General features: G+C 41.0%; 1 protein-coding gene across 4 annotated transcripts in view; it reads left to right on the top strand.

The window, feature by feature from the left end:
- TBC1D1 (TBC1 domain family member 1) overlaps positions 1-27,040 on the top strand; it is an 83,206-nt gene that overhangs the window by 41,139 nt on the left and 15,027 nt on the right. For 2 of the 4 annotated variants that reach the window (XM_028743185.2, XM_077934395.1), the window contains 13 exons: positions 2,264-2,368; positions 2,552-2,684; positions 3,858-3,949; positions 4,811-4,921; positions 5,934-6,062; positions 6,471-6,557; positions 8,877-9,151; positions 12,017-12,172; positions 13,521-13,640; positions 15,443-15,582; positions 18,359-18,544; positions 21,139-21,300; positions 23,075-23,233. In XM_028743185.2, coding sequence (XP_028599018.2) covers positions 2,264-2,368; positions 2,552-2,684; positions 3,858-3,949; positions 4,811-4,921; positions 5,934-6,062; positions 6,471-6,557; positions 8,877-9,151; positions 12,017-12,172; positions 13,521-13,640; positions 15,443-15,582; positions 18,359-18,544; positions 21,139-21,300; positions 23,075-23,233 — 1,855 coding nt within the window. The remainder of the gene's footprint in view (positions 1-2,263; positions 2,369-2,551; positions 2,685-3,857; positions 3,950-4,810; positions 4,922-5,933; positions 6,063-6,470; positions 6,558-8,876; positions 9,152-12,016; positions 12,173-13,520; positions 13,641-15,442; positions 15,583-18,358; positions 18,545-21,138; positions 21,301-23,074; positions 23,234-27,040) is intronic. The other 2 variants (XM_077934394.1, XM_028743188.2) reach the window with 2 other exon arrangements.

Raw genomic sequence — 27,040 nt, 5'->3', positions numbered from 1 at the left:
TTCAGCATATTTCCCCCCAGCAATTAGGGATCCCCTCCCCAGTTTGTCCAAACCATGAAGGCATCAAAGCTCACTGAGTGTGACATTCCTTCGAATAACCAAGGACTGTGTTAACCCCAGTACATTTGAAAAGATTGCCTGCAGTGGATCTTGAAGTAAATTAACACAAATCCCAGAAATTTACTTTCTAAAGGAAGTTTGTCAGACAGTAAAGGAACTTTTGTCAAAGAGAGAGAGAGAAAAAAGGCTGTGAGTCAGCACTTAGCAGGTTGCCCTCAAGGTCAAAATTTAGCTTTCTCAGACCAACAGGAAATAAATTCCAAATTTAATGACCCAACTCCCTCTCCCAGTCCTTTTGATTGCTTAACTAGTGGCCCAACCAATGGGGAAAACTGTCCACATGCTCCTGTTTGCTGTCTCTAGAGAAAGGAGGGCATATGCTACAACTGTACATCCTCCCTTGGATGCCAGCCACAGACTGTTTCCATGGTAACTGTTAGCAGTGATGCTTTAAGGCTTGAAGATGGGAAAATCATTCTGTTTTGCTTCTGTTCTTATGAAACAAGATTCTATAACTTGAGATGCACAACCTTAATGGATATTAAAATGTAAAAATCTGAGAAGTTTGGGTTTATGAAAGTATTTACCCAATTCCTCATGGATATCATTCATTCATCAACAATTATGCTGTATGTTTTAATGTTCCAAGGCCACATGGGAACAATATCTGCCTGTAGGCACCAAACTGTACCTATAAAAACTATTATTTTGGGAGCTATATTTACTGCCATACTGTTTTGCAGTGTTACTGGCCTTGAATTACATTGAATCCTAGAACTAGGGGTATTCTATGTTCTATGCTACATAAGCATTGTCTCCTGCATTTCCTTGTTGCCTAACTCATTCATCTTTTGCTCACACTGATTACTTCTTGTTATGTGTGCCAAGTCAGAGAGCCTTCATTTCTTAATCATGTTATGTTTCGTTGGGCTCCTGGGCATCTTAGACTTAAAGCTTTAAAGCTCCCATAATGCAACACAACTTGCAATTAGAGACATGCAGTTTTCTCATTTATTGATTTTACCCCATCTTCAAATCTAAACTGGGGCGTTTTGTCAACTGCATCCCTTAAGAACTCCAGGGGGTTGGAAGCATCTTAGCTCAGCTAAGAATTGGACATGGGCTTCACATGCACCAGCACTTACTGAAGCAGTTGAGCAAGTGATGCTTGAGGGTTGGTTGTTTTTTTTTAAAGTTCTCCAAATATTTTGTCAACTCCACCATGTGATCAGCAACATGTGGGCCTAACTTTGTTTGTTGGCGAAGAAATTAGTTTATGTGCTTTCATGTTTTTGAAAGCAATTGGCTGGCTGTTCTCCTTTTAATATCTTGGGAACTTGACTGCTGACAGAAGGAAGGGGTTGTGGTTTTTTTCCATGAACAAAATGGAAACCTGAAGGCTGCTCTTTGAAATGTCATCCAGTACATGGCTCTCTGGGCTTAATGCCACCCCACCACTCAACCTACTGATTACTTTTATGTCAAGCTCTGGGCACTGAGATCCATACCAAGCAATGGTATGGATATTCTGCTTCTCTTCTCTCCCTCTCTCCTTTTAAGAAACATGCTAATCTCTTCATTAGAAATTAGAAATGGATTGGATTGGATCCAGACTACATTAGCTTCACTTAACTTCCATTAAAACCAGTGGACTTAAGTCAGGACTTCCGTCCCATTGGTCTCAGTACAAGTCAAATGCAACTAAGGAACAGTGTACAGTGGTACCTCGGGTTAAGAACTTAATTTGTTCCGGAGGTCCGTTCTTAACCTGAAACTGTTCTTAACCTGAGGTACCACTTTAGCTAATGGGGCCTCCTGCTGCTGCTGCTGCACCGCTGCCATGCGATTTCTGTTCTCATCCTGAGGTAAAGTTCTTAACCCAAGGTACTACTTCCGGGTTAGCAGAGTCTGTAACCTAAAGCGTCTGTAACCTGAAGCGTCTGTAACCCAAGGTGCTACTGTAATCCAAACAGAAGATTCACTGGGCTGAGGCAGTTTAGATTTGCCAATCTTGGGCTTTCATTGTATAATATGCTGTGTATATATTTTTTATTTCCCAATGGATTACTTTTATTTTCCTGCAGTTAATATTTATTTTGCATGCCTTTCACAAAAGTTTGTATGTCAAGATGCTGCTTAGCGGACTAATTACAAGTCTTTACCTAGCCTTTATGAATCTTTGATATAATTGTTTCTATTGTAGGGAATTAGACATGTGGATCACTTTGGATTTATCTGCAGAGAGCCTTCGGAAAATGGAGGCTTCCATTTCGTTTGTTACGTGTTTCAATGTACAGATGAAGCTCTGGTAAGAACCTTTAGAAAACAAAAACAAAGAGGTGCTGGACATAGAATGTCTTCTATATAAGGTTCTTATTTACTCTGAAGCTTGATATTTTTCACTATTGGGCTAATATAGAATGGCAGTTAATACATTGTTCATTAGCCTTCTTAAATGCCAGGTCTTCACCCCTAGTTTTCTTTGCTCCAGGTTGATGAGATCATGATGACTTTGAAACAGGCTTTCACAGTAGCTGCTATACAACAAACTGCCAAAGCACAAGTCCAACTCTGTGAAGGATGTCCCATGCAGTGCCTGCATAAACTCTGTGAAAGGATAGAAGGTAGGAATTATGCAGCATGGTACATGTTTGCTTTTTTAAAAAAATATGTGTATGGATTATTGCTAAGTAAACATTCAAGCACGAAGCGCTTTGCCAAAATTATGTGTATTTAAAAACAACTTTGCTACTTGAGCAGTACTCGAGAAGTCTGGAGAAAAGTCCTTGTCTGGCAAATATTTGCATATTACAAGGTCCAAAATACTAAAAAGATATTTTTCAATACTTTCATGTGCTGGATAGAAAAACTGGGGGGCAAAATAGGCCAGGAGGGTGTTGTTGAGGTTGGGGTTTGTTTTTGTTTTTTTGCAAGCCCAAGAAAGGGTCTTTCTTTGTTTTTTAAAAAGTATTAGGTATACAGTCATACCTTGGTTTTCAAACAGCTTAGTTCTTGAACGTTTTGGCTCCCGAACGCCGCAAACCCAGAAGTGAGTGTTCTAGTTTGTGAACTGTTTTTGGAAGCCCTACATCTGACAGTGCTTCGGCAGCTTCTGATTGGCTGCAGGAGCTTCCTGCAGCCAATCAGAAGCTGCTCTTTGGTTTCCGAATGTTTTGAAAGTCGAACAGACTTCCGGAACGGATTCCATTTGACTTCCAAGGTACGACTGTACCTAGGATTCTTTTAAACTTCAGAAGCGATTGTCCCTCATATCTTAAAGGACTGGTTGGCTGTAGCTAAAGCAGTGCAGTTTGCTTAACATCAAACAAAATGTCTCCACTTTGTTCTCTTCCTCCAAGTTTCAGCAGGCACAAAGGGTTTGTTCAGGTGGCATCCATAACCAAGCCCCCAGTGATTGGCTGCTGTCTGGGTCTTCTTCCTGTTCCGAACTTATTCTTTCCCCTTGCTTGTGAAAGCATAGATTGTGGTCACAGTCACTTCAGGTTGTTGTTGTTTTTGCTTCTCTGCTTTTCACCTTAGTGTGGTGAGTGTAGTCCCTGTCTGGAAAGCTTACCGGTATTTTAGATGGACATGACTTTGTGAATATTGCCTGACTAGGTATTGTCATTAGGTTGTATCCAACTAAGTGATAATAGAATAGAGCAATTGAAATCAGTAGATGTGACGGACTTAAAACTATTGATTTCAGTGGGTCTACTCTGAATTGACTGTAGTCAGACACAACCCGTCTAAAATCATTTTGTTTACCCTATATTTGTTTGCCTGTTGCTTGTTAGGGTTACATCCTTCTAAAACTAAACTAGAAATCCAAAAGCATCTAACAACACTGAACAACCAGGAGCAGGCCTCAGTCTTTGAAGAAGTTCAGGTAACCGCCTTGCCTGTTTCTTGTGGAGGGGATGGGGTGGAACAGGAAATATGTCCTTTAAAGTACTCAAATATTTATTATGGTAGATCAAAAGAAACAGCAACAGACCCTTGGCTCACTAGGGAAAAATACTGGAAATTCTTTTTAAAATGTTGGAAATTGTAAAAGAGAGAGAGAGAGATTTCTTATGGAGACAATTAGATTAGTATTGGGAGCTGGGATTGCTGCTTCCGGCATTCCTTGGCAATTAATGACAGAAGCAACTGATAAGCAACTGAAGTAACTGACTTCACACACTTCTGTGGTCCGCATATCTGCTCTTGTCCAAAGAAGTGTGAAACCATGTAGAAGCCCAACAGGGCTTGCTTTTCTCAAAACAGCAGGGCCACCCACACTTCCATGTTACATGGCAGGCTATCCTCTGTTGTTGTAGTCTTATCTTGAAATCTTCTGTCTAAATCTGTCAAGGGTGCAATTAATTTATTTTTGCCTTGATCCTGCTTGTATCTTCACTCCACTGTGAATCGCCTGTTTACTTATTTATATGGGGCAGTGCAATCCCTTTTTCTCGGCTTGGGTTTTGTTTTTGGAGTTTGTTTGTTTTTGCTAGCTAAATTTGTGTGTATCTGAAGAAGTGTGCATGCACACGAAAGCTCATACCAAGAACTAACTTAGTTGGTCTTTAAGGTGCTACTGGAAGGATTTTTTTTTGTTTAAATTTGTTTAGTTTGTGATGCTGTTGCCATCTACTGGTTTTTTAGGGTACAAGCAGAAATTAAACCATACAATGTCCTGACAAAATTTAAGTAATAGGGCAAAATCTGGATGGCTAATATAGATGTTCCCTTTTTCCTATTGCAGAAAATAAGGCCAAGAAATGAACAGAAGGAGAATGAGTTAATAATCTCTGTCCTGAGACTTATGTATGAGGAAAAGCAAAAGGATCATATCCACCTTAGTGAAGCCAAGCAGGTAGGCAATTGTAAATCCCTCCCCCCCTTTCTTATTGCTGGAAAAGATCTATTGGTGCATACAATGAAAATGCCTTTTCTATAAAGGTCTGCACATAAGACCTGATCTGTATTTTCTGAAAACATGTGGCATAGCCCTCCTTGGAGAATCACATATTTAAATGCTGCCCTGTATAACTCGCATGTATTTTGTTGTGTGAATTATTTTATGTGTTTTTTTGAACTTATTGTGTATGTCAACGGCTTTGAGATGTGTGTGTGTGTGTGTATAGCGCAAAGTGGTGTATAAATGGATCATGAATTAAAAATGAAATTTAAAAAATATAAATCCTTGCATTTAGATAACTAGCATGTGCAGGCTAACTCAACCAGCGAGAAGTAGTAAAGTGTCTATTTTAACATTGCTCTGAGTGGTGAATATGTGCCATTGCAAAGGAAGAGAGAAAGCAACGTTAGTTTAAGCAGAATGCTCTCCTGTGGCAGTAACTGTGCACTGAATTGAACAGTAGACTACAACATAAGTGCAAGCCCGCTTGAACCTTTGCCGTTATTTTATGCAAGCATCCATCCATATTTGACCCTGAGTACTTTCTCTGGCAACCATCTTCTCCAGTAACTGGATACAGTCTTTACATTTCCTTGGAAATACTACTTTCTTTCCCCATGACGGATGCCTCAACCACCTGGCTCTCAGTTCTGACTGCCCAGAAACTTGTACACAAGAAATAAATGCAATCCAAATTGCTGTGTCTAGGACATATTTTGGGGTGGGAGCTGATTTGAATGGAGGGGAAAGCTTTCCTTTCCTTGTGTAAGGGGAAAATCTGATCCGTGCAACAAATATTTAGCCTTTTAGAACTTGTTTGTTCCAAGTTAGTTCTAAGTTCAGAACGGGCGTCATACAAATTGTGTGACACTTCTAGAAAACATGGAAGGATGTCTTCTATAGAAGCTTGTTCTATTTGTCCTTATTCTCTCTTTTTAAACAAATGTTTGTTATTTTAACTTTCTAGACGTCACAGTCGTCAGTAGAGGCCATGGGAAATGAGATGCCAAGCAACACAACCCGGTTCAGACTGGATATGTTGAAGAGCAAGGCTAAAAGGTCACTGACGGAGTCATTAGACAGTATTTTATCTCGGGTAAGGCTCTTTAATTTTGTTACCTTATGTCTGATGGCATCGTATATGTTAACTGAAAGAATTTTTTAACATAGTGCAGATAACCAGTAATTTGATTGGTGATTTCTTAAAATAGAAAGGAAGGAAAACATTGATGACTACGCAAAAGGTTCACTTATTAAATTAGTACTTGGCGGTCATGCTTTTGCTGGTTTCCAAGTTGCTTGCAAATATCAGTGTGAGTGACCTTTTTGAAGGAGGCTGTTGTTTCTTATGCAGAGCAAGGCTATTCTTAGTCCACTCAGGAAATTAAATTTAATAATGATCTCAGCACAGTGAGAACTTTGGGGGGTTATTGCAAGGAATCGTTTGAATTTTCAGATTTCTTTATATATGTGTGCCTATATAATATGAGGATTTTCTTGATAGGGGAATAAAGCCAAAAGTCAACTGGAAAGTTCTGGAAGTATTGATTTGGACAGCTCCTTGTCTAGCACACAAAGCACAACAAGTAAAGTAAGTGAATGTCAAAACATTAAAAGTAACAATATATATTACAATCTTTAATATTATTTCCTAAAAGGCAGGTGGCCCGTTGGGGGCACACAGTTATATTATTAAACAGTGTTGAATTTTATTTTGAAAACAATGAACGATTATATTTGTTATCATAAACAGACTAGTGGGGGGAAAATAGTTTGCTGCTCTATAGCTCTCTTGGCTGCTCATATTTCTGTAAGTCATACCTGTATAATTTCTAGCACATCAGTGACCTAAAAGTTTACAAAAACATGCATACTTGATCATCTGGATAGGATTCTTAGTCATCTCAGACACTTAATTGACAGTTATATAAAAACCTAGGGCCTGTAGTTCCCTTCATTTTGACTTCCTTTTTTAATAATAATTTTTTATTAGTTTTCAATTACAGTCCAATAATAGCCTCATTTTAACAATACCAATTTATAATACAATTAATAATACCTATCATTCAAATACCGAATTATATAATTTAGATAAAGTGGCCCCCCGTGTGCTAGATTTGATGGTTTGATGATTTTCTTTATTTCTGCGTTCCAAAATCTTATTAATTTCAATTACATTCCGGTCATAATAATAATCCCTTATATAACAAGTGCAATATTAATAACTTCTATTTGTGTTGACACATTAAATGATTTATAAAACTAGGAGTGAGGAACTCAAACTATATCCTTGTTCTTCCTTTGTGTGCCAATTCTGTCCGTGGTGTTTCTTCCTGTCCTTGTAAGATGTTATGTCCTTATTTCCCCCGGTTGTTGCTGTTATCCATCATGTCTTAGGTGGAGCTGATATCCCATTGTTGTTCAAGAAATTTCTCCATCACTCCATCCTGTGCTTCGTTGTTTTACAACTTTAACAACAGCTGCAAAAGTCATTCTGTCCCAGTAAATTACCTGTTGTCACCATTTTCCCTCTCATCCTGGGAAGAAGAGCGGTCTGTCGAACTGCAGATGACTCAATAAAGAACCCTTATCAGTTCCTTGGCAGTTCACAGCCGCCTTTCATCCTTCCTTCCAACTGAAGATATATGAGCAATTATACTTCCAATTAAATTAAATTCTAAGTCCTCTTAGCATTATTCAGTTCACTTCATAAACAATAAAGGATGGGGAAGAGTAAACCTTTTGCAAAATAGAGCTTCCTTCCCTTTTTCCTTTTTTTACACACACAGTTCCATTTGATGTTATATTCCATATTTATAACCCAATTTATTCTATCCTCGCTTGTACAAATATATTTTGAACTAACATTCAGAGGAGGGTTGCTGAATCATAAATGTAGAGAAGAAAGCTTTAAATAAAGAAACTGTAGAAGTCCGGTAATCTCGTAATCTGGGGAACCCGGTTCGCATCTCCGCTCCTCCACATGCAGCTGCTGGGTGACCTTGGGCCAGTCACACTTCTTTGAAGTCTCTCAGCCCCACTCACCTCACAGAGTGTTTGTTGTGGGGGGAGAAGGGAAAGGAGATTGTTAGCCGTTTTGAGACTCCTTAAAGGAAATGAAAGGCGGGATATCAAATCCAAACTCCTCCTCTTCTTCTTCTTCTTCTTCTCCCCCCACCGTCTTTTGCACCGAATGGAGTCTTATCTTAAGTTCAAACCTTAAAGTCCTTGCAGTTGGTTTGTTCCACGGTTTGCGATCTCATCTCTTCTAGCATGTGCCTGTACTTTAGTCCAATTAAGCCCTGATTAACAGGAAAACCTCTGCTTCTTAATGGTGGCGTTGGAGGGTTTTCGACAGGCGAAGTGCTTTTGCACTCAGCGCCTCCCCCCTCCCCTTCATTTCATGCTGGAGCAAGAGCCAGGTACCGAGACGAACTGTGAGTGAAGCCCATTCCCCCCCCCCCCCGGTCCCTGGGGGGAATTTGCAAGAATAATTAGCTTCAATCATCCTTGTTTTTCCTTTGCCAATGATCTTCCGCTGTCATGGGGGCTGCCTCCATTAAGGCAGAGCAGAATCGGAAGCCCCTTCTTTTTGACTTCCTGTACATCTCCCATTCCAGGCCAGACTTACCTTCTGCAGCATGAGTATTTTGTTCATGGTTCAATTCATGTTTCGGATAAGCTTATGATCTGTAGCGTATGAATAACAACATATTCTTGGTAAACCCTTCTGGGCTTCCCAAACAGGAATGAAACCTCATTGGAACTATACATGCAGACAATGGAGAAATGAAATTGCAGAAGTGCAGCCGTAAAGCATATATGATACGTGCAGAGCAGCCTGAAAAAATTAACAGTTATCACCTCTATGCCATGCTTAATTATATGTGCATATATTTTATGTTGACAGGAAACATCTCTGTTTGAGAAAGAAGACCTTCCCCCAGAGAGCCCCCTCAAGGCAAATGGATCTGTAGGTGATATCTCAAGTGAGCTAGAAAGCCTGTCTAGTGAACAGTCTGCAAAATCAGCTTACCAGGGATTTAGAAGACGAGCTAATACTCTGACCCATGTGCCAACTGAAAGCCAGGAAGCCTCAGAACCCACTGAAGCATCTCCGACTGTTCCCCAAAGGAAACTTATGAGGTATCATTCGGTGAGCACAGAGACTCCAAACCAACAAAAGTAAGGCTAAGTTTAAAACAGTTTCTGGACATAAATGTTAAAATTCTCAGATAATGTGACAAAGTGTTTTTCTATAGCAGGATGTTTTATAAATGAAACGTCAACAAGTCTTTGGGTAACTCATCATTTGAAACCTTTGACATCCTCTCTGTCGCATTAGTGCTCTTACTCATTGGGAAATATGAATTAGCTCTTAGACTTTGAGGAATATTTGTATCAAGGTCCATGATTCAGACACTAGAATCCATGCATGGACTGTCTTCCTTGCAGGTGTTTTCCTGTTATCGTCTGTTAGCGAAGTGCATGCAACTAAAGAAAATGCGTGCCATTTCCTTCCCAAGAACAGTATGGGAAGTTTGGATAGTACCTACAGAAATGAAGGCTAAATATCTAGTGACTACAAATACTTGTAAATTGGGCAGGAGGAGGGATACATTCCTCTATTTGCTGATAGAGATTGGGGCCCTGTCCTATTTTGCCCAGTTGATTGCATGAAATGCTTTTATATTTGCTGATTAACACTCCTCATATTCTTGTGTCAGTATACTTCATATGTTTTCTAAATATTTGCACATGTTAGCTGTGTGGCTTTGCTAAAAATGCTGGTTTACGCTGGTTTGCCAGGCATATCTAGACTATTACAAATTGGGATTTGTGCCAAATCACTTTTTCTTCCTTACACATACCAGAAGAGGCAGAAAGAGGAGGAAGAGTGAAAGAAAGAGGTTCTGTGGCTTTGGTTGGTTCCCTTGTCCTTTCTTTGAACCTTGTTGCTTGTTATATCTAGAGGGCTTTAGCATTACAGCTATGGACTTGCAGATTGTTCATCAGTATCATTTTGCCACAACGCTATTTTCAACCTGCTGCTGCTTGCTCAGTAAAAGCTGAACTTGCTTAGAATGTTTTATTTCACAGTTCATCTTTGATCTCAACTTTTGTGACACAGAGCACTGCTGTATTGCTTTTGCTTGCATGTTACAGAGCTGGTAAAGTTTTGGGGAGGAAGGGTGAAAATAGGGGTTAGTTTGTTGTTGTTTTTTAAAAAAAGCCTTGCTAAGTTAACTTTAAATATAGGCTATACAGTGGTGCCCCGCAAGAGGAATGCCTCGCAAGACGAAAAACTCGCTAGACAAAAGAGTTTTCCATTTTTTGAGGTGCTTCGCAAGACGAATTTCCCTATGGGCTTGCTTCGCAAGACGAAACGTCTTGCGAGTTCTTGCGAGTTTGTTTCCTTTTTCTTTAAGCCGCTAAGCCGTTAATAGCCGCTAAGCTGTTAATAGCCGCTAAGCCCTAATAGCCGCTAAGCCGCTAATAGCTGTGCTTCGCAAGACGAAAAAACCGCAAAACGAAAAGACTCGCGGAACGGATTAATTTCGTCTTGCGAGGCACCACTGTATATACTTCCATTGCTTCAAGAACATATAGTCAAATGTTCTTTGCTCTGAACTTTGGTTATGCAAAAACCAAAGAAGGTGTGCATCACTTTAATGCAGGGGTCAGCAAACTTTTTCAGCAGGGGGCCGGTCCACTGTGCCTTAGACTTTGTGGGGGGCCGGACTATATTTTTTTGGGGGGAATGCACGAATTCCTATGTCCCACAAATAACCCAGATATGCATTTTAAATAAAAGCTCACATTCTACTCATGTAAAAACACACTGATTCCCAGACTGTCCACTGGCCGGATTTAGAAGGCAATTGGGCCGGATCCGGCCCCTGGGCCTTAGTTTGCCTACCCATGTTTTAATGTTCCCTGCTATCCAGAATAGTGATTATCTTAAATTCAGATTTTTTATTATTATTTTATACAAAGTTATCTAGACAACTGAGCTTGCTAGGAACTTAATCCTGCATTTGTGTTGCAATTACGCGATACTTCAAGGGAACTTCTTCCCATATTAGCTCCTTAGAATGACACCAGAAATGCATCCCCAAAAGAGCATTAACACGTTTCAAAATGTTTAGGCATCCCTCCACTATACAAATTGCATCAACAGTCCTGACCCTGCATTATCCCCTGGTTTGCTGGGTGTGGTTGCTAATGGGCATGGAAATTGTTCAGAATCCGTACGTCAAAGCCTTAGCAATAAAACTTTGTTGACAACTCAACCTGATGCAGGCTGGGAAATATATGTAAGAGAAACTAGCAATCATCCTTTCTGGACTGCAAAGCCTTCCCACGGTCTTGGAAGCTGTGCTCCTGTTGCTCACATAAGCGTTGATAAAATGAGCCAGGTCATCTTGGCTTGTTTAGGGCTAGAAGAGGACCATTCCAAGAAGTAAAGCACTGCTTTGTGTTTGCTGCCGATGTAATAGTCATATGTCTGCCTTCCTACTGGGGACATCAGAAGATCTTTTTGGTTACACCAAGCACCATGGAGGAGGCAGAATCAATGGAAGAGCGCTCCCATTGTCCCTGGTGCCTGTGCTGTTACTTAACATGGTTAATACAAAGGCAGTGATGTAGTACATCTTTTTTTATTCAGCTCTTTGCCCTTTTCTTTTTGTCTTTTTTAAAATTTTATTTATGCTTTTCAGATTTGTACATTTCACTAATTTACAATCACTTTAACATTTCAAAACTTGACTTCCTTCCCCCTCTTTCTGTAGTTCCTTAAATTTATTTTTAATATCTTCCGCAAATCCAAACTAAATTAATTAGCTAATTTATTCATCTACTTTAAATATATACTCTTATAAAACTGCAGGTTATTACAGTAATCCTGCCAATGTTCTTATCTGTTTACAATTTATCTGTAAATATTCAATGTTTTCTTTGATTTGTCACGTTTCTTTCTGTCTCGACTTTTGTTTAATCTTCCCTGCTGGAACCCTCCTTGTAAAATATGAACACACCTGGCTGCAGCTCTAAAAGTTCTTCTGATCAGTCATCACTGGCTCCTCCTCCTCCTCCTCCTCCTCCGCCAGCTCGTCTTAATCCCTCGGCCTCTTCGCCCAATTTCTTTAAACATTTTAGGCATAATTCAAGTGGAGAACAAAGTGGGCATGCTGTGCCAAAGAGGTGAGAGAAGAGATGTGGGGAGTTTGTTTATGATCCGCATTTTGAAGAACATTTTAAAACATAAAAACCACCAGAAACCCCAGTGGTTTCATGCTTTCACCTATATGGATGTACTTTTCATGCTTCATTTGAGGTGTTTCCTTAATTATGTGGAAGTAAAAATAAGTTCTCACAACCTTTGGTGGGCTATGTAGTCTGAGGAACAGGAGTGGACTTTTCCCCTACTCTGAGGAGCATCTTCTGAAGCTTCCCTGTAGTGTCATTATCCCACACTCAGATTATTGTTTACTAGGCACTGTGGTTTAAACTTTAAAATTGCCGTGCTCGCTTCCGCAGCACATATACTAAAATTGGAACGATACAGAGAAGATAAACTTTAAAATTGCTGATCGGAAAGTCGGCAGTTCGAGGCCCCGCGACGGGGTGAGCTCCCATTGCTCGGTCCCAGCTCCTGCCAACCTAGTAGTTCAAAAGCACACAGTGCAAGTAGATAAATAGGTACCGCTCTGGCGGGAAGGTAAACAGTATTTCCGTGTGCTGCTCTGGCTTTGCCAGAAGTGGCTTAGTCATGCTGGCCACGTGACCCGGAAAAACTGTCTGCAGAAGCAGACACACGCCGGCTCCCTCGGCCTGTAAAGCGAGATGAGTGCCGCAACCCCAGAGTCGTTCATGACTGGACTTAACTGACAGGGGTCCCTTTACTTTTACCGTATACTGTTGCAAAGCTTGAGAAAAGCAGTGGGAATAGATTGACCTTAAATGTCCACCTAACGACTCTCTCACGACTATTTCATCAAGAAGCCAGGAGAGGAAGAAAGTTAAGATGCATTTGTTTGCTGCACATTTGGTGCTAGGAAAAAATTACATGGATCCAGCCGAAATCTTCTTAATTCAAGTAAATTTCATGTAAGGGTCACATAGCAGCCCTACACAAACCATCATATTTGGTGATTTTCCTGCCACGTTTCCCTTCCATTTCATGAGACCAACCCAGAAGAAACCACTGCTGCCCCACTCATTTTTGAGGGGGAGGTAAAAGCCAAGGTGATTTCTCCTCCCACTGATTTAAAAGTCCGAGAAGTGAGGTTTCCTATTCATTGCTGATTTGGATTAAAGTCCTAAAGAGACTTAAAATGTATTTCAATGTTAGCCTTTGATTTCTTGTTATTTGTTTTAATACCTACAAGTATTATTTTTCTGGTTTGTTATTTGTTTTAACACCTACAAATATTATTTTTCTGGTTTAATACTGATCAGGTTTTTTTCCTGTTTTGTGTTTTTGTTCTCAATTTCACCTGGTATACTTACACTTCCTCCTTCTGAACTTCCCCCTTTCAACTGCTCTCAGCACCTCCTACCGTTCTGCTCTACGGAAAAAGCTTCACTCTTCCTCTTCTGTGCCAAACTTCTTAAAATTTCTGGCTCCTGTAGATGAAAATAACACCTCTGACTTTAGGAACACAAAAAGGTAGGGTTCTCTTCCTGCAGCTGAAAAATCTGTGATTGTTTAAGAAACATTGTCTCAGACTGCAGTAGGAATTGTTAAAACTTATAATTGTTCATAAATGCTTGGTGTGGTAATTTACCGTATTTTTCGCCCCATAGGGCGCACTGCCCCATAGGACGCACCTAATTTTTTTGGGGGGGTGGGGGGAATAAAGGAAAAAATATATCCCCCCCCCAGGCACGGGGCAGGTGCGGGGGAAGCCCGAGCTTCCCCCGACCCCAGCCCCCAGAACAGCCTGCTATCTGCAAGCCTAGGGAGCCGCGCCGGTCTCCCCAGGCTTGCGGTGAGCTGCGCGAAGCCGGGGCGTGCTCTTCAGTGCGCACCAGGCTTCGGAATGCAGGCAGCTCTGCGCAACCTTTGGGAGACCGGTGCGGCTTCGCACCAGGCTCCAGAGGGTTGCGCAGAGCTGCTGGAAGCCCGGGGACGCAGGCAGCTCTGTGCAACCCTCGGGAGCCCGACGCGGCTTCGCACCAGTCTCCCAATGGTTGCGCAGAGCTTCCTGAAGCCTGGAGAGCGAGAGGGGTCGGTGGAAAAAGTGCTTCCTATAGGGCGAAAAATACGGTAATTAAAAAGCCATTTCACTTCAGTGTGTGTTATTCATTTTTATAAATAATGTAGGTAATGTGAAGACCATGGCTTTTCTAAAGTTATGTGATGGAAGTGATTCTTATAAAGTAAGCTGCCATCCTTATTCAATAGCTTCTCAGTGACTGCTGTTTGTGAGCAGAATGGGTCAAAGTTGTAGTTTCTCACATTCCGCATGAACCCTCCCTTCCTACTGTGCGTTCAGAAACTCTCTCAAAGGGCCAAAGTATACAATTCATTAATGCTTTTATTTTGGAGGAAATGCTGCCGCAGGCCCTGATTTGGTGCCATTTCCCCAATCTGGAGGGGAGTCTCTCTCCAGTTTCCTATCTGCCCCACCTTGCTTACTGTGAATCCATGGCAAAGCTCTTCGCATTTCCTTTGGAAATAGCAGCTTTTTCTTCAAAGGAAAACCAGTAGCGTTAAGCACAGCTTTCTAAAAGCGTGATTAATGCATCTCATAGTAGCTTGACTCAAAATGACGAACAGAAAATAAAGAACTGCAGTTGGAAAGACGACAACAGTTTACCTGAGAAGAAAATTGTAAGCGGCAGGTTGCCAATGGTTAAGGGTCACCAGCTTAAGTGAGGCTATTGCAAGAAAGTTGCAGTAATACTATGTGGAATAATGTTTTACTTGTGGCCGGATTTGCAGAACCTGGGAAAGTGATTTAGAGTTTGATGACTTGGGATGTCACCTTATGGGGATGCTGTTGCATAATCAAGAAAGTGGGGGGGGGGGAATGTTATGCTGTAGCTTTTTCTCCAAAAAAATAAGGGTACGATAAAAATATGTGTGGGGAAAGTAAAAAAGAACCCATAGGCCTTTCTTGGAGGTTTATATTACCTCTCACTCCCACTGCTTCATTTTTATAAAAGGATGTTCAAGGTTCAGAGCACAAGACTCTCCATAGGCTGTTTTTGTCAGAGGTATTTTGGGTGAAAGGGGTAGCACTAGCAACTTAACTAAAATTAAATATTAGTTTCACGTGGGCCCAGCATTTCTCTAAAGTGGCCTGCTTGTTACATGAAGAACTGGTGTTTGTTCTTTGTTGCTGCAAATACTTAGGAGGATTTGTTCATTCTGCTTGACTGCAAAACATATTGCAGTTAGCTTCATTTTACAGTTTTTACCGGAACGATAAACAAATCTGGTTCTGACAATCCTTCTAATTTTAGTGACTACAAGCCCAAGTCAAGTGAAGCAGCTTCTATCCACGAAAGCCCTGTGAGGACCCGCCGGCATTCATGGAGACAACAGATATTCTTAAGAGTGGCAACCCCACAGAAAGGATGTGATTCTCCTAGTTGGCACGATGGTAACTGTCTTCCTTAGATAAAAAGAACCTGCCTAGCTTACGCTACAGATAAAAGATCTAATCTTTTTTGTGGATGGACAATATCATGAATTTCCAAAGAACAGATTCATAATTAGTGAATCTACTGATCCAGCAGGATTCTTCTTAATGTTCTTTAAACCCAGAAGGATTAAAAAAGCAGCAAAGTGTTCTCAATTTAATTTGTTGTATTTGATACAAAAAAAATTATGTCAGCAGCAGAAGTCCCATTAATCTCCTGGCATTACAGCTGCATCAGGCATAGGCAAACTCGGCCCTCCAGATGTTTTGGGACTACAACTCCCATCATCCCTAGCTAACAGGACCAGGGGTCAGAGATGATGGGGAATTGTAGTCTCAAAACATCTGGAGGGCCATGTTTGCCTATGCCTGAGCTACATTTTCTAGCACCACTTCCTGCTATTAATCTGATTTGTAATTATGTTGGCAGCAGGCACTAAAACTACACAACGTGAGGAGGGGAAATGGTGGTGGTCGCCCTGCTAAATTGTGCTTGCTGTTTTCAACATGTACACTGGGTGGCACTGTTTCTTCTGCTTGTGATTCGAGAAGATTAGAGCTGCTCAGTTTGAGTCCCTTGTGCTTTTAAAGGTCAAACGCCTCATGAGTTTGGTTCTTAAGGAATCATAGCAGCCAACTCTAGGGGGCCGTGGGTGCTTGGTCACCCACAACAATTGTGGGGGCCAGGCACCCAGAAAGTCACTGAGGAAAGCCAGCAAGCGGGAGAGAAGCAGTTCAGCTCCACCTTCTGCAGCCAGCAGAACTCTTTTCAAAGAGTTTGTTTCAGACTCGGAGACAGAGTCTCTCTGCTGCCAGGTCCAAGCCCCTCCCCATGGAAAAAGGTGCCTCGCTGACTCTGGAGAGGAGGAAGAGGAGCTGCTGTTGCTGCTGCTGCCGCCAGCCTCCACAACCTTGATGTAGAACATCACATGCACATGCCTGCACATGCGTGTGTGCATGCGACGTAGCACGTCTGCATTGCAGCACTAGGCACCCACAATCCCGAGGGTGAGATCGCACCCCTGCAGTGAATTAAGATCTTCTTTTACTTTTAAGAATGGAACGACAGTTGTTTCTTGCAGTGCTTTGCTTTTCAGTCTGTGCTTTGGGAGGATTTAGATTCTTGCATTGAAAGTAAGGAGCACAAATGATCAAAGCTCTGGAATATGCTAGTAATGCTAGCTATGATCCATAGAGGCCCACACATGCAAACAGAATGGGTGGTGACTGTTTTTTCCGTCCAGCAGAAGCTGCTTGTGTCTTACATGATATACCTTCTGTCCTTTGAAGTGGCGTTTGAAGGGGTGGGGGTGGGCCGCACACCATGTGCAGCACTTTGATTGAGACCACTGTGTTCATGTTACGTGCTTTCTTAAAGGAACTACTGTACTGAGAATAAAGTCCAGTTGAGTTTGATAAGCCCTGTATATGATCCAGATTTTGTAGGCACTGTTTAGCCAAATGTGTAAGAAGAGCTCAGAAGTGGTTGCTAGATAATAAAATTCAACATCCTTAGAAACTGTTCTTATTTTTGAAAAATGAGTTGCTATTTCTATAACAGCTGCAAAAATGGGCACCTATGTGTGGTTAAATATCTTAAGCAAAAGACAGAGTGGTACGATTTGCAATTTCTGAGGAGGGGTGGGGCTCTAATTACCTCCATTGTTCTTCCATTGGAAGCAAAATAAATTATCTGAAAACGTTCATAGTTTACACATATTGCAGATATGCAGAATTTCTGTCAGCACACAGACCTGATTAAATGTGCAGGTTTTTCTAAAGTTATTTACAAACTCTAAGATGTATTAGCACAACAGCACACTGATTCAGTTTGTTTACTTTGTTGCCCTTTGCTTCATTTTTTTGCTCTCACAATGTTATTATTGCCCTTTAACCACTTGGAAACTGAAGCTGAGAAATAATCACTTTTCCAGTGCCAGCACAATGTGTTTGTGGCAGATTTAAATCCTCAGCCGAGATCTCCCCCGATTCCAGTCTTTCATTTTAAGCATTCTGCTCATATGGACATTCATGTACAGTCCCATTGACTTCACTGGAATGAGTCTTCCAGTACAAGAATCAATTCTTGAATTATTTTGATTATTGGCATCCTAAAAGTACTGTGGTATTAGCACAATATGTATCCAATTTTAAATGTTTATTTCCTGGCGGAGACTAATTCGTTTCTCACATACACACACACACACACACACACACACACACACACATATATATATATATATATATGGCAAGAAGAAGTAAAATCTGCATGTAGGTGTGCATAGAACAGCCTTCCCCAAAATAAGGTGGATCTTTCCATTGAGAGTTGTGCCCAAGGTATTCAGGATATCCAGTAGAATTTTTGACTTTTAAAAATGAGAACAGTTGACTTCCTGCCATATCACAAACTACTTCTGGGAGCTTCTTTGGTTTTGGGTTTTGTGTAAATTTCACCAGATGTTACAATTGCTAAGTGGAAAGTGACATGCATTGCATAGCGATGGCATGCAAGCCACTTTAATCTGCTTCCAGGATCTCCAGCTCTTTGAAATTAGCTATTCATTTCCACCCCTACCTTGCACATACTGGGAAATTTTCTCTACAGCATCACAAACCTTATCAATATATTGTAACTGATGCTTACCTGAGGTGTTGATCTAGAAATCCAAACTAAAAACATTTAGATACCAGTAAAAGGCTTCTGAATGCCTCTTTCTTCCTTTGTCACCATATTAAGAATACTCTGAGTTGGGCGAACTTCCACCCAGATCACCATTGCAAGCAGTTTGTGAAGATGGCCCCTTTAGGGCAGTAAAAGAAGAGAGGAAGAGGACACCCAGAGAGCTTCGAGAACTGTGGCAAAAAACAATTCTGCAGCAGATACTACTACTTAGGATGGAAAAGGAAAATCAAAAGTTGCAAGGTAAGTAAATTACTAGATCAAAAACTTGAGGCAGGGGAACCTTACATTATTGGACTTTTTACCATGACAATAAATAAGTGTTCTGGAAGTATTGTTGATAACATTTGCCTTGTGTTTATTCAGATTCCTTTCTTCCCAATATCCTGTCCTGTTTGCTTTCCTTCTTTTGCTGTACTTTACCCATAGTTTGTTTACTTTATCTTAATAGTCTCTTTGCTTGTTTTATCAGTGGCTACTCTTAGCCTAGTTCCTGGAAGTGCTGATAAGGTGCTCATTTTCTGACTCTTTTGACCTGTGGCTTTGGTATATTTGGATCCACCTTCGAGATGCTTAAAGTACTCAACCTCTATTAGTGTTCTGCTAAGTCATTCTGAGTCAAAATCTCCCAAGACTTGAGCTCGCACTTTAATCTGTGTGAGAGAGGTACTGGCTTTAAACTAGTACTGGTGGAAATTGAATGTCATCCTACAAATATTTTAAGTGCAATAGGGACACTTGAAAAACAACAAAAACAACCCTGAAACATTTATTTCTGCCTCATATCCTCTATAATCCATGAAAGACGCAAAAATGGAAGACAGAATTTCCCCTTGACCCTCTCCTCCAAACAAGCCCTTTCACAACTTCTGTGGCTACTCACAGCTATGATCTGTCTGCTGCTTTTAGTTGCATTTCCCCCCTTTCTCCTTTACTGCATGGCCCAGGTAAGGTGCTATTAAGCAAATTTATTTTGTCATGATCCGGAAATCGGAGGCGAGGAAAAGCCCTTTATTCTTTGTTCGCATATGGTTTTTAGCATGGCACTATACTGTGCAATCTTGAAAGGAACTGGCAAAACCAAACTGGAAAAGGAAGTATTCTTCTATCAGTAAACTGAAGTTGCAGTGGAGGGCTAAGGCTGCACTCTCCTATAGATTGTCTCACTCCTATAATAAATGAAAGTGCTGTTTTTTATGATGCATAATGCTATTAAATCATAAAAGTGACAGCATTCTTATGATGTATTGGAATAATATGTCCCAAGAATGACAGTGTGCTGGTAATGTATCATCACAGCAAGGGCTTGTTGTGCATATATCAAAGCAGACATCATTAAAGTGATAGCTACGATATGACAGATTACTTTTTAAATATGGTTCCAAGTTATGCTTAGTGTCCAGGCAGTGCTTTTAATGCTGCCCTTTAAGTAGAAGGAAACACAGTGCATTAACTTGTATTTTTTTCCATCTCCTTTTGCTTGGGTCCCTCTGTTCCAGTTCTCTCTCTATAGGGTTTCTTCTGGCATATGGTAGTCCCTAACCCTAACCCTTTCATCTACAGAAAAAGAGCAATACAGTCAATTTGCATCTTATGCATGGGTTATCTTCTGGGGATAGTGTTTAAAGCCGAAATCATGCATAGTCAAAACAACCCTTTAAAAACCAGAAAGTGATACGTAAAAAACATAGTACAGCACTTACCAGTGCTTTTAAGCTCTCAGGCATGCTTAGCGAACTCTGGGAAGCTCTTGCAGGATCTTTTGGGGCCATCCAAGATCTCACGAGAGCTTCCCAGAGCCTTCATGTGAACCTCCTAGAACGTGGTAAGCAAGTCTGGGAGCTTAAAAGCTCTTTTCCACACTGAGTAAACCCAGTGCTGAATGCGCTTGTAAGCTGTGCATTTAATTTGTGCGATTTCAACTGGTTAGCCTTCAGCTGTGTAAAGTTGCGAGTTGACTGTACTTTCTGTCCTCAAAATGCAATTAATCCAGGAGATCTTGTAACAGCAAAGCCTTCCCTTCCCTTTGCTGGGCAGCAAAGAGCCTCAGGATAGGCAATTATCTCCCTCTTAGCATGGCAAGAATAGACAGTTGGGATTCCTCCTCCTTTGGCCCAAGGTAGTGCTCACAGCATTTCATTTATTTATATACCGCTTGACTGTAAGTGGTTTACAGAAAATAAAACAAACATTAACATGGTAGAAAAAGTTGAAAACAGGTATTTTTTAAATTTTAAAATGTAATTACAACCAACAGTTAAGCTGAAAGCAGATTAAAACACACGTCAACTTCTGTGCATCTGGAAAGACTTTCTTGAACAAAAATGTTTTTAGCAGGTGCTGAAAAAAGTACACTGAAGGCACCTACCTGATGCAGGGAGTTCAGTTTCCCCTTCTTATTTTTTTATCTAATCCTGACCCCACTTAGCACCTACCCACATGATGCTTCTGTAGGAACACTGACTGTATGGCTCATGTCGGCTGGATTTTCAGACTGACAACAGTTTTCAGCTTGGACTCAAGTCTGTACTATTTTCTATGTGTAAACAGTAAACAGTGCAGATAAGATGAATGTTTTCAGTAACTTCATGCAGTAAACTGCTAGTAAGGACAAGCCTCTCAAAATGCCCATAATGGGCCAGCAGCACATTGAATATGAATCAGTAGCATTGTCGTATTCTTATATTACCTTATTTCCCCTTTGCAGCTGCTGAAACACGCTTGCCTTTTCTGAGTGTCATGGTTCATTAGGCTGACATTTTCAGTGAACTGTCAAAGCTCCATTTATCATATGCTGAGTGTCATTATAATGTACCTCTTTTATCTTTTTTGTCTAGCTTCTGAAAACAATCTGCTAAACAAACGTCTGAAGCTTGATTATGAAGAAATCACCCCATGCCTCAAAGAGGTAACGTTGGTCTGGGAAAAAATGTTGAGTACGCCAGGAAGGTCAAAGGTGAAGTTTGACATGGAAAAAATACATTCTGCTGTTGGAAAAGGTAAGTGTACTGAATTATTGCAGACATGCACACACATTCTTAGAAAGTAAACTATCAGAACACCTATTTAAATAATGCGGGTAATGTATTATATGAATATGGCTGCATTTCATGAGTCTCCAAGTGCTTGAGGTTCATTCACTCTCAGTGCTCATGGAATAGATTTCGAAAACTTGGAGGTTGTCATGGACAGAGCCACAAAGGAATTGCGAGTAAATCAGGAAGTCCCAATTTTGAATCATGCCTCTGTCACGAGCAAGACACACACTCTCAGTCCTAGTCAGCCCCGTCTGCAACATAATGGGGAATAACTGCAAGCAGATGGAAATAAATGGAAGTGCTGTGCATTTGCATATAGAAATCAGGATTAATTATTCAGGATCTTCTTCAGGAAGTTAAAATGGGATCAGTGACTTGATCTAAAGTTGGGATGTGGAACCTGTGGTTCTCCAGATGTTGCTGAACACCAGCTAAGGTTGATTGGAACTGGAGTGAGACAACCAAAAGTCCCCATTACTGCTGGTTTTATTGATTATATTCCCATTTCTGACATAGCCCCATAACATACTTTTTTATTTTAAACATCCAGATGGACAATTCTTATTTCTTTTAAATATTTATAAGCCGTCTTTCTGAATAAAATTATCTGAAGACTATAATGAAAGTGTTAGCAGTGAGGGAAAGGTAAAAGGTATTCCTTTTTTTTTTTTTTTTTAGTAAAGTTATTTTCTGTGTACAGTTTTAGGTCGCAGTCTTATACCCACTTATCTGTTGAACGCATTGGTACTTACATCTTGCTAGGCATGTATAAGATTGTGCTGTTGGTTTAGTTTTCCAGGGAAAATTCTTTGAAGTTCCTTTTGTATCCCACACATAGTCTGAGAAGCTGGATTTTTTTGTTCCTGCTATGATTGCTACAAGCGTGCCAACAAAACTAGTCAGTATCCTCTCCCCAGCCAGCAGTAAAATGTGTGTGCATTTTAAAAGTGAATGCAAGAACTGTACAATTCCCATTGAGAAAGAACCCAGTGACTGTGGTCCGCCACTGCCAGTAATGATATTGCTCCCAGGAGAAATCGCCAATTAGGTTGCTTTAATGTCAGTGGTGCTGGCACCAGTAAGATGTGTTTTTCTGTTCACTTCTCCCCATCTCTTCTTCTCAGTGAGGATGAATTGGATGGAGCAGCAGACACCTTCATTTGGGAACTATGCCTCAGTGGGGTGACATACTGCTGAGCAAAAACAGAAAGGGGGTGCTTCATTAGCGTTCCTCACCCCTCAAATTGTGCCTACCTTTCAGTGAATTTTTCACACTACACTACTGTATGCAGAAATTTGTGAACTGAGGACTGACTCAATGATGACTTTAGAAGAGGGAAGAGAGAGAACATCTCAACGCCCCTTCTGTGTCCATTAACAGATGTTCTAAGCATCATTGGAACAAAGTCTTCCATTAACTTCCTTCCTTCCTAATCATAACAGGCAGTGGGAGATAGTATATTCACCCTACTTTGTCCTTGGTGATTTGAGAAAAGAGGGATTGTCTTCCTCAAGATCCCCACCCTGCCTTGAACTTTAGCTCTACCACCACCACTTGACGATTTGGCCCACACGTAGGCTTTAGTAGATAATTTATGTGAGTTAAGGTGCAAATTATTGGATACTGTAGTTGAGACAGATGGCTGGTACAGTGATAGATAGTATGTGGGGTCCCCCCCCCATTCCAATTAATTATTTCCTTTTCCTTTTTTGGTTCCTATTGCCTTTTGGAAAGGAGTTCCTCGCCATCACCGGGGTGAGATCTGGAAGTTTTTAGCAGAACAATTCCAGCTTAAGCCTCAGTTTGCAAATAAACAGCAACCAAAGGATACACCTTACAAAGAACTCCTAAAGCAGCTAACCTCTCAGCAGCATGCAATACTTATTGACCTAGGTAAGCCTACAAAAAATAATAATAACCCTGACATAATACTTAGCATTTTGTGTTCTGCTGAGAATGTGCACTTTTAAAGTCATGATTTTATTTAAAAGCTATTGTTCTGTTGCGGTCTATATGCCTTGATGAACTCCCTAGGTTGGAGACAATGCCTGGTGCTCAAAAGTATTCTACTTGCACAACATGGGGTGTTCAACGTCATGTTTCTTTTTAAAGAGCAGATTAAAAAGTAGAATGTGGGTCTAGGTCTCATGACTGCAGAGGAGAAATTTGAAAACATAAACAGATATATGATACCTGCATCACAGGGGGTTGGACTAGAATACCCTTGGTGTCCATTCCAGCACTACAATTCTATGATTCTAAAGATTCAGAAACTCAAAAGGGTTTGAGTGGCATTGGGAGTAGGTCTGCTGCATATAGTTTCCCTCCAGCGAATCTACTGGTCCCCAAAGAAGCACTTATAAAAGCATGTAAGGCAACCTATGATTTGCCCCGGGGGTTGTGTTCCAGGTCATCACATGTGACGGTGGAGTGCACATAAGCCTATCCCCTTTTCTGGCCACTTCCGTGTCACCACGGTGTGCAAAGTCGCACATCAATTGAACTCACGTAAATCGGTTGTTGGGACGCAGGTGGCGCTGTGGGTTAAACCACAGAGCCTAGGACTTGCCGATCAGAAGGTCGGCAGTTCGAATCCCCGCGACGGCGTGAGCTCCCGTTGCTCGGTCCCTGCTCCTGCCAACCTAGCAGTTCGAAAGCATGTCAAAGTTCAAGTTGATAAATAGGTAAACGGCGGGAAGGTAAACGGCGTTTCCGTGCACTGCTCTGGTTTGCCAGACGCGGCTTAGCTATGCTGGCCACATGACCCAGAAGCTGTACGCCAGCTCCCTTGGCCAATAAAGCGAGATGAGCGCCGCAACCCTAGAGTCAGCCACGACTGGACCTAAAGGTCAGGGGTCCCCTTTACCTTTAAATTGGCTGTTTCCTGTATAACATAACTTAAAATCTCTTAAGTAAGTCCTAAAATTCTAAATAACTTCCTTATGCATCTGTTTGTTCCAATGCTGTGTGAATGATGACAAAACTCGGAGGAATAGTTCCTGACCACTCAAGCAGTAAAACACAGTGTATAAAGTCTAGACCTGCACAAATACAAAAAAACCCCCTGCATATATTACTCTGTATAAACTAATACAGATAAAATGTCAGTGTAATGAAACAACTTCTGAATATAATGATAAAATGCACTGCATCCTGTGCACTTCCCATGCCTCCTACACTTCACGTTAGTGGGGACTTTTTCTCCATTCCCCACAGAATATAAATGGCAACAGCCCAAGATTAGCAAGGCACAGAAACACATTGCTCTGAGTTTCCAGTGTCTCACTACAAAAATGAAAATGTCCCCAACACATTTTGAGTGTAGTCTCTTATTTAGGAAAAATGGGTTTTTAAACAAAATATACACAATACTAAAAATGTATGGATCTTTCATTATCCAACACCACATCAAATTGTATCAGAGTGTTAGAGCATTTCAAGTTAAGACATGTTGAACTGTCAATAAAAAGGTAAAGGTAAAGGTACCCCTGCCCGTACGGGCCAGTCGTGACCGACTGTGGGGTTGCGCGCCCGTCTCACTTAAGAGGCCAGGGGCCGGCGCTGTCCGAGGACACTTCCGGGTCACGTGGCCAGCGTGACGAAGCTGCTCTGGTGAGCCTGCACCAGCGCAGCACACGGAACACCGTTTACCTTCCCTCTATAAAGCGGTACCTATTTATCTACTTGCACTTAAGGGTCTTTCGAACTGCTAGGTGGGCAGGAGCTGGGACTGTCAATAAGCAGCGGTTAAAAGGGTTTTTTTATATATAAAAAAGCATGTATTAGTATTATAGCTATACATTTAAATTAGATTATATACATGTTGGCTGGTTTGTATTCAGAGGTAGTTTAGCAGCTTTTTAGAATAAAAAACATAATTAGTATTTGCTAATATTTGAAGCTAAATGCTTAGATCCCTTCATTTGAATGTTATAGTGGATTGTGCCTGCTTTCCGCTGAATCTGTATCTTTTAGCTGAGTCACACATACTTTTGCTTGTTTCTTAAGCCTCTTTCTGTGAAAACAAAGCCTATGCTTGAAATGTTTTGGGAACATTTTCTCCTTGCGCTGCATAGTACTGGAAGAGTGGCTTAGGAGCCTGTGCAAATTGCCTTTCACCACAGTTAATTCGGCCAGCTTCCATGTGAGTTTTAAGATCAGACACAGCAGATTGCTGCCTTAATCCATATCCTTCCAAGGAAAGGTGTATTCCAGAAATGCCTGTCATCAGTTACCATGTAATAAGAAAGAAAGGGGGAAATATTAAGTACTCTTCTTGTTCATTTTTATTATTATGTCTTTTTCCATTTTGGATATCTATTCCCTTTCCTAGTTAGCTCATGCTTTCAAAGTGACTCTGTTGAGCAGGACTTTCTGCCAAACAGGAGACATTGAATAGAACTGTTCAGCGTGTGTTGGAACAACTCCTACTTTGGGCAGGGAGGTAGCTGCTGCAATACAAGCTGCTCTTCCAGTTGGGAAGCAAAGCACGCTACATCTGCAGAAACACTCGGTTTCCTGCCAGCCTGGGCAGTGAGCAGCCAGACCCAGAAATCAAACAGTCTCTTCCTAGTATACAGTGTGCAGAGCACTAATCTGTTTGCAGGAAGACTTAGCTTCGGGCTTTGTCTTTGTTTTTGAAATAAGAGAGCCCTGATAGCATCTGGCAAGGCAACACACCTCCCATAGATGCAATGTTCCGGAAATTAAAGGGTGGGGTGAGATTTAACAAGTGCGAAGCTACAAAAGACTGCTTTAGCTGCACTTGAAAGGATGTGGGGGATGCAGGAATAAACCTACCTTGAGTGTATTTTAATGTGGAAGAAAAGAAAAACTGGTTGTTTCTCTTGCTCTCTTTCAGAGTAGCAAACATTTTCTTCCCAATCCTCATGGAACATCTACATGGATCTCCCAATCTGATTTGTGATCCCAATTTGTAAATCTGGATCAGATCCGTTTCAGGCCCATTCTGTCCAGGAGCTAGATCACAATCTGGAAATTGCAAATCTTCAGAAATACCATTTGCATTGTGAACCCAAATCAGCTCTAACTTTCTTGTTTTTTCACATAAGGGCATGACATTTGCAGTCATGGTGTTCCCTACAGAGGGGATCAGCCCTGAAAAGTTTCAGATGGGTAGCTCAAGTGGTTTTCATGATAGCCAACTTTAAAGTTTAACATATTTTCAGATTAAAATGGACATAACATTTTTGTTTTTTCACATGAAATTTGAAAACATGGTAGCCCTTAGAGAGGATTAACCCTTCAAAATTTGACTAACTTCAGTGGTTTTCAATTTAGCCACCTTTAAATCAAAAGACTGAGTGTGCCATGATGCCAATTCTCATGCTCGTTGTGTTTATCCTGTTCCTGCCATCAATATTTCAAAAACATTCAAGGTATTTTATTTAATTAGGTGTGAGGTAATGGGCATGAGCAGTCAACATTGGGCAGACACTGGCAGGCTTGCAGTGAGGGGGATAATCTTTTAAGGGGCAGATTGCCAGCAATGAGAAACACACAACATATTTATAGGAGTCACAGAAGAGCCCCTGTCATATAGAGTGCAAAGTCTATATTGGATTTAAATCGTTCAGTCTATAGCAGGCTTCCTCAGCCTCAGCCCTCCAGATGTTTTTGGCCTACAACTCCCATGATACCTTGCTAGCAGGACCAGTGGGCAGGGATGCTGGGAATTGT

Source organism: Podarcis muralis, chromosome 9 (assembly GCF_964188315.1).
Source record: "Podarcis muralis chromosome 9, rPodMur119.hap1.1, whole genome shotgun sequence".
Lineage (NCBI taxonomy): Eukaryota > Metazoa > Chordata > Lepidosauria > Squamata > Lacertidae > Podarcis > Podarcis muralis.
Note: the sequence above shows the minus strand (reverse complement) of the source record. Positions and strands in the feature narration are given on the sequence as shown.